Here is an 8378-nt window from a genome sequence, read left to right as displayed (position 1 = left end):
GAAAACTGCTAGACATACTTTAAATTTGGCTGCCTGTTAAGCATACCAAAAATCAAATAGCCTTTTTCACAACATGAACAAGATACTTCTGTGTGTAAACAATAGAAACCTCCCGTAGTGTGTGTGTGTGTATGTTTGTGTGTATGTGTGTTAATCCTTACTTGATTGCATGACAAGTAAAGCTAATTTAAGAAAGCACATTTAAAAAAGAGTTTTCATTTTAGTTTTATTGTAGTGAGTAGTATTTTTAATTTTCTTGAAAGGCACCCAAGAATAATTACTTTTGTGAACCAAAAATATATAAAACTGTACAGAATAAATATTTCATAGAAATCTAACTATGCCTTCTTGTAAAATAAAGCTACATTGTCCCTCTCTTGAGGCAACTTAAACCACTTACCTTTAGAAGTGCCTTTTGCTACTGATTTATGGCATCTATCAATGTACATCAATAAAAATAAAATAATTTTTCCTATTTACTTTACAACTGTGAATTACTTGCCACAAGAAATGTATTTCTATCATGGTCATTCAAATTTACAAAGAATTAAGCCTATGAAATAAAGCAAACCCAATAGATTCTCTAGTCATATGTACAGCAGAATCTCAGTAGCATTTTTAAAATATCCCAAGAAGAAGAATTAAACTTTGAGCATAAATGACATACTTTAGTTCACAGCAGCACTGACATTAAAATTATCTACACAAAATGTGTAGAAAACCCAAAAAGTATGCTTATTTATTCCACCTGAACTATTAATCATTTTAACTTTTTAATCTTAGAATGCATGACAGTGACATTTGTTTAAGCTCAAATGTTCAAAGTTTTGAGCCACCCATGGCCTATATAATTGCAACCTTTATATTTTTTCTTCACTATTACTATTTATAATTGTCAAGTTCCAGTTTCTTTTGCATTTATTGCAAGAAAGTTAGGTATGTTTGACAATACACATTTTTGAAGTACATACTGGTTATAAACAATGTATTCCTTACATATTGTAACTACATACACAGATACGGTTTTTAAATGATGAAATCCAATTGTAATTAATCTATAGGGAAAGCAATTCAAGAAAATTCTGGATACTTAAATGTTCAACCTTTCTAGATGTGCAAGGGGACTCCTATGAGACACTTTTCAGTATATGGAGAAATATTACTATAACCCTTGAATGATTTACATGCAAGGATTTATTTTATTTGGGGCAGACTAAATTGCCTGAAGATAATGCCATGGCTTCTCCCAGTGATCCCTGAGTTTCTTTTTCTTCTTCTTTTTTTCCCCATAGTTTACTGCTGTGCTTAAGTTCTGATTGATGACACACTCACGTAAGGCACTTATTTACAAGGTATGGACTTAAAACAGAATCACATCATTTCTGTGAAAGCCCTCAAACTCTCCATCTATGTTTGCTGCTCCAGGACTTCTAAATAGTCAGGTTCAGCATGTAAATTAGCTTTGAGTTCAAAATACTCATTTTTCGTCTGTTCCACTAATACCTTCCTTGGACGTGAGTACATTAATGTTTCCATTAATTTCAGCTCTTCGTGGGCTCCAGGATAATGTGCCTCCATATCAGGCTGGAGCTGAGCAATGTTTTTCCTTAGGTATTCTGTGATTCCCAGTTGCTGAAGTTCCCTTTCTTTTTCTAAAATGTTTCTATACAATGAGCTGGCATCTTGGAAGGATAAAAATTCTGTTGATTGGTTCGTGGTTTTGTATTTCATATTTGACCCTGTGAGTGGCGAATGATTTTCCCGTTCCAAAAGACTTCTTTGGAGATGTTTTGCATCACTTCCTTCTTTCTCATTCCTCTCTTCTTCCTCTTCCAGATGCTTTGGACCAAAGGATGGACTTCTATAGACATGAACCATGGGGCTCACCATGTGCTGTTCATAGAGTGAGGCAGAGGGTCTTTCAGTAGTGTGATGAGTGGTTTTATGGCCATACATGCTGTACTGAAGATGCACAGGACTGTTGTCTCTCATTTGCTCATCTACTTGTTTCTTTTTGTATCTTCTCCTGCGGTGAAGAACAAGAACCACTATCCCTGCAGCACAGAAAACAATAGTGATGAACACAATCAGAAGTCCCAATATTAGAACAGACAGTGGCACAGCGTCGGTAAGAGATCGTAAAATAGTATCAGCTGTATTTGTTGTTGTTGCAGGAGTGGTGACAATAATGTAACTAGTCTGTGTTGGCATGGATGGGTTATTTACTAACCCTGGACAGAGAAGTTCACTATTTAGGGCTTTTAATTCCTTTTTGTCGAGGTGCCCGGGGGAAGTGCAGAGGATGTCATCTGTTACTGTGTTCTTGCTTAACTTTTGTATCCATTGCTGCAGTCCAACCAGGTCACAGGAGCAGTCCCAGGGGTTATCCTCAAGGTCAATCTGGGTTAGTAAATCAAGATCATCCAAAATATTACTTACAGGTAGATGGGTAAACTGGTTTGTTTTAAGATTTACCTTAGTTAGAGGAACCCCTGAAAAAATATGTGGTGGTAAAACTTGGAGGAGGTTGTTATTTAAATAGAGGACTTTAAGTTTAGGCATTGGATTAAAGGTTCCCGGCAGTATTTCCTTAATGGCATTGTATTCAAGATATAAGTATTCAAGATTATGGAGACCAAGGAACATGCCTTTATTTAATTTGGTCAGGTGGTTACCATTTAGATAGAGCTTTTGTAATCTCGTTAGGTTCATAAATGATCCTTCTTCAAGAACTTCAATACGATTGTTTCCCAAATGAAGCATTTCCAAAGTGAAATATTCCACTAGATCAGACTTCATTAAACTATGAATAATATTTCCCGCTAGAATGAGCTTTCTAGGATTTTGTGGAGGAGGTCTCAGATCTGATAAGCTTTCAATGTTGCGCTCCTGACAGTGTATTAGAAGTCCTGATGGGGATAGGACTTTGCAGTTACAAGGAATAGGGCAGTAAGGTCCTGGAAGTTGAGTGGATGGCTTTGTAATATAAGGTATCAAACCTGGTGCTTTGGTGGGTAGTTTTAGAGTGGATGTGGTCTTAGTTGACATGCGACTATCATTTATCGAAGATGTTGCTGCCAGATGTAATGATCCTGAAGGATCCTCATGTTCTTCATACACTGGTGGAGTGGGGCAAATAGATTCCTTCTTTAGTCTACTGAGTATACTTCCTTTAAAAAATGGAGGGCTATTGCAGACAACATCACCAATTATAGACTGCGGAGGCATGTTCTCCAACCAAGTTTTTAACTGCAATAAGTCACAATTGCAGGCCCATTTGTTGTCCTCCAACTGAAGATCCAATATTCGGCCAATGTGTTCGAGAAAACCAACATAAGGCAATGTTTGTAACTGATTTCCACGAAGATCTAGATGGGTTAAAGGAACAAATCGGAAGATGTTTGGAGGAAGACTCTCAATAGCATTGTCATTTAAAATTAACACTTTGAGTCTGTTGAGCTTGCTAAAGGCACTTGGTTCAATCACTGTGATAAAATTGTTATCTGCTTGCAGGAATTCCAGGTTTTCCAGTCCATGGAAAGTATCCTCTTTAAGAATTTCTAAAGAATTGTGATTGATATGAAGTTGCTTCAGGAGGCCAAGGCCATTAAATGCACCTATCTCAATATCTGCAATATTGTTAAATCCAAGGTGTATTGAAATAGCATTGGTAAGCCCAGAAAAGTCATTTGTGTGAAGCATTGTCAAGCCATTATTTAATAAGCTTAGTTGGAAAGGTCGTGATGGTGGCACACTTATTTCAGATACCATCTTGATACCTTTTGCTTCACAATTTATTAGCATTGTGCCATCTTTTTCCTCACAATTGCAAAGAGAATCACAAGAGCCTCTGGATGAGAACACTGGAGTTTGGGAGTGTAAACATATACAGGCAAGGAGAGATGAATAAAAGAGATGTATCCACAGCTTCATGTTGTCATGTGATGAAATCCAATTCTGTAAAATAAAATGCAATAGCAAGGGCCTTTAGTGGGTAGAACTGGGGAGGAGATGAAGCTGACATTTTCAAAATAATAGGTTTTTCTCCAAAAAGCAGATGACTGATTACCATGAAAATATGGGTACCTTGCTGCATTTACATCATTTTTTTCTTTTTTTTTTTTTTTTTCCCCTATACTCAGGCAAGTCTGGCTGTCTTTTAACTTGTATTGTAGTCAGAATATAAAATTTAGGTCAAGGGGAATTTAAAATATTATATCATAAAATTTGTGCTCACATCTGATGAATAACCTGCATTTTAATAGATGAGAGAGATGCTGCCTTAGAGCATTGATACTTCACTATGATGCAAAGTTATATATTTGAAACTTTTTTTTTAACCTTATGGTACATAAATTTAAGGCTGGAGGATTATAGTATAAGACAAATATGTAGTTATTAACCATATGCATAGAGAACTGTAGGGAATTAAAAAATGATAAAAGAATGTATGTGTGCATATGTGTACGTGTGTATGCATGTACGCATGTAGCATGCATTGTCTGTCTTTATATTGTTGAGCTGGGTGTCACACAATAACATCTAATAACTGTGTCTGTGTTTTAACTTGCTTTGGTTTTGGCTTAACATATATATATACATACTAATTTTATTGTTTATTTTGAAAACCTTGAGGAAAATAGGTCTTTGATCATGTAATAAAGTACAGTACTATAACAACGCTTTTAACTATTCAATCTAGGGCAGTTTATATAGGCATAATAGTATCAGATATATACACTTAAGAGTGACCATTCAAATTTCACTTAAATCATTATATTTAATATTGAATTTCTAGAAGCAGTATATTTCTTACTGCTTTTTAATTACGTTATAGATGAGGTGGAAATGATAAAAACTAAAGAAGCAAGATTAATCTTTAGCACACATTTCAGGCTGTTGTAAAAGAATAAACAATGCTTCATATAAATTTCTAACAAATGACTTCCTAATGAGGTCTTGAAACAGTCTTTAGGGCACTGAATGTCATCACATAATTAAGCAGCTGGTGTCTTATTATAAGGCTTAAAGTCAGAAACAATGAAATCTGAAACAAACTCTACCATATTAAACTTTTTGATGATCAAATTTGGTAAAAGTAAAAAAGAACGGTTCAGAATAACATCATGTATTCCAATCCTGAAACACGTAAGAAATGCATCTGAAACAGCAGTTCATAAAAAGGTTTTGCCCTTTAAATGACAGTTATGCAAGGTAAACATTTATAGCTCTAATGAGATCTAATTTTATTTCCTTCCTTTAAATATTATACTTTAAATTTATATAAACTAAATTGAAATATAAACACCACATCTTATGACTCTTCAACTTTTCAAAATAGTAATCAGTTTTCATTTTTGTTGTTTGAAATGTGAACAGTAATTGAATCAAATTAAAATTCACAATCAGGTAAAACATACAAGAACCCAATCAACAATCCTGAAAGTAAACTCTCATTCCCTGAAAACATAGTGTTTTATTGAAAACACATATAGTACAAAGTTCCTGAAAGGCAAAAGGCAACTGAAGAAACAAAACAACATACTGTGTCTGTGTAAAGGGAAAGTTAGAAGACTCTATTTTTCTATAGGGAAATAGTTTGATTTTAAACAGCTTTGTGAGCTGAGTTTATAAACAAGCAGCTTGTAGTTGGAGTCTTCAACTTGTGGATTAGCTTCCACAATCACTAAAAGTACTTCTTCATAAATTACCAAGAAAGAATAAGATTTATTTCACCAGGTATAGCATCAGAGAAAATAGTAAATAATTTTTCAGTGATAAACTCTTGTTATTTTTTAAATCCTATATGAACTTTATGCTCTTCAAAACGTGCTAGGAAACAGTTTCTAATCTTTTCAGAAACGCAGATGTGAAAAGTGGTTCTCTACTGACAATATCTGATATAGTGATAAAGAGGTCAAAGGATACTCATTGACATATTTTCTGAGAATACATATTTTCAAGTCAGAAAATAAGTAGCATACAAAATGCAAAGAATTCATTATTTTGCTTATATTTGCAATTCAACATTCGCATTTGGAAGTGATCCTTCCTTCAGAAAGCACACATATTTAGTTTCTAACAACAAACTGCATGTTGTAAAAGAAATAGTGTAATATTATATTTGTTCTTCTCTATAGCCAGCTGTTAGACTAAATGTCTGCTGCTCAATACAGGCATCTGCTACAGCGTTAGTTGTGCCAGTAAGCAAGAATGAAATTGCGTATCCTTTAATGCAAAGTTGTTTATTTAAAGGAAGCGAACATACAAATTCAATCACTTTACTATAATGCAAAAATAAGTATAAGAAAAGCCTGGAAACATTCATCTTACCTGTAAAGCAGAGACTCTTCCTGACGTTATCTGTAATGCACAGCTGGAAGAGGTGTTCAAAGTAATTCAGTTCCTTTATTAAAAAAGAAAACACCAACCACTGCGTACTTTCTTCTCAAATATCACTTTTTGTCAAGTCCCATAGCTTCATAAAGTTAAAACCTCTGGTCAAAGATAGAATACTGAGCATTTCATTGAAAATATTTCAAGCAGAGTGCATACTAGAGCATCCTGAAGCAATTGTCCCTTTTTCCCTTGATTAAAATTCACGGCATACTTCACAGCTATGCTGACTTTTTTGCATATAGTTAACCATTTGCAAGCTGCTGAATGCAGTAAGTAAACAAGATGTTTAACAGAGCTGGGATTGATCACTCTTGCTTTCTTAGGTTGTAGATCCAAGATGCAGCAATGTTCTCCTTCCTCCTCTTCTAGTATTTCTTGTTAGCTCAGTTTGTTATTAGTCAGATTGCCAAGGGCTGGGAGGTAGGCGTAAATAAAGAGACTTCTTGGCTTTTGACTCAGCCTTTAAGCCCTTCCCCATCACAGCGTTTTAATCTCCCAGTGTCATATAACACAAGAGACAGCTCCACCTTAGGACTGCTCAGCTCCTCCTCTTTCTGCAAATGGTCTTTCCAGTCCCTTTCAATACCAAATATAGTGCAAGTGAATTTTGATGGAAATAATAACATGCCATTTTAAATGCTTAATAGTACATTGTGTTATTATAGCAAGCTAAATAATACATTATGTTAAATTCTCAACTAACACTGTTCTGTAGTGTTTGCACACATGTGTGCAGGAAACACAAGAATGCTGCCTATAGAGTAGTTGCCTCTTTTTTTCTTTTTAAATCTGGTATTTATAGTTGAAATTGTACACTAACTAGATTGTAAAATGTTAACACGAACTGCTTCCCTGCAGTATTTGTATATTTGTATTCACCATTTAACTTTTTTAAAGCCTTATGTTAGGGACTCTAACTTTTTACTTCATTATTTCTTTCCCTAGAGCTAATATTCAATAATTAAACTTAGAAATGAAGATCTTTCAGTTATTTTATTTATTTAGAAGAAAAGCATAATTATTTTAAAATATTTTTAAAAATCTTTAAACACAAAATAATTATCATTGATCAAGTTCTATTTATCACTTTCAAAAATGTAACATACCTTTACAGATAAAATGAAACAAGTGAAATATGTAGATATTACAATAACCTGATTTGTATAGTGCTAGCTCAGAGAGAATTTATTCTTAATAGGTTATATCTTAAAAGTTACGTGTTTCTTCAGCTCTTAAAAGTTTCTGAATCATCACTATTATTACTCTTGTCAGATTCCTTATTTCTCAAAAAGCCTGTGGTTTAAAAAATTATTCTTCTTACCTACCTTCCTGAACTTTTTCACATCCAAAGTGCATCTACTAGATGCTGTCTTTTATTTGTTTATTCTGTTTAGAAAAAACACAGATTCTAGAGGCCTTCTATGTAATAGTAGGTGTCATTTCAGAAAGTGCTATTTTTAAAAAGGAGAGTTGATATAGTTGAAATCATCAAAATAGAATAATATGACATTATTATTTAATGATATACACTCAAGATTCATATAGTTTTATTGTCTCGGGGTGGTATATTTGCTCTAAAAATATAAAGGCTCTGTGGGAATTTTCAATATTCTCACTTTCCTTCATATTTCCCAGCAATTAAGTTTCTCATTTATTTTAGTGGCATTTTGTGCTTTAACATGGAAAAGAGATGATGATGCAGAGGAGGGGGTTGGAAAACACTGTAAAAATAAAAAAAAGAATGAAGAGTATAAGTGAAATTAAATATAAATAATTAGTGTTTGGTACAATTTCCTACTAGCTGCTAGCCAGATTAACTTAAGGTAATGATTTAGATAGATAATTAGAAATTAGAATTTTAACCAATAAAAAAATGAAGGGGCAAGAATAATTTCCCTCCCAACTCTGTAGTCCTAATTCTCCACATGCATTCCTTTAGGTTTTGCAGTCAAGTGCATAGGAGAAATATTCTAGTAGCA

General features: G+C 33.9%; 1 protein-coding gene across 1 annotated transcript; it reads right to left on the bottom strand.

The window, feature by feature from the left end:
* Nucleotides 1–212: 212 nt before the first annotated feature.
* On the bottom strand, nt 213–6837 carry SLITRK6 (SLIT and NTRK like family member 6). Its single transcript, XM_055245275.2, has 2 exons — nt 6334–6837; nt 213–3957 (listed from the first exon to the last, which is right to left on the bottom strand). The coding sequence occupies exon 2, from the start codon at nt 3931–3933 to the stop codon at nt 1408–1410; it is 2526 nt and encodes an 841-aa protein (XP_055101250.1). The 5' UTR covers nt 3934–3957; nt 6334–6837; the 3' UTR covers nt 213–1407.
* Nucleotides 6838–8378: the final 1541 nt, after the last annotated feature.

Source organism: Symphalangus syndactylus, chromosome 15 (genome assembly GCF_028878055.3).
Source record: "Symphalangus syndactylus isolate Jambi chromosome 15, NHGRI_mSymSyn1-v2.1_pri, whole genome shotgun sequence".
NCBI lineage: Eukaryota > Metazoa > Chordata > Mammalia > Primates > Hylobatidae > Symphalangus > Symphalangus syndactylus.
Note: the sequence above shows the minus strand (reverse complement) of the source record. Positions and strands in the feature narration are given on the sequence as shown.

Excerpts from the sequence above, each read along its gene's own strand:
- SLITRK6 (XM_055245275.2), bottom strand. The coding sequence starts at position 3,933 with ATGAAGCTGTGGATACATCTCTTTTATTCATCTCTCCTTGCCTGTATA.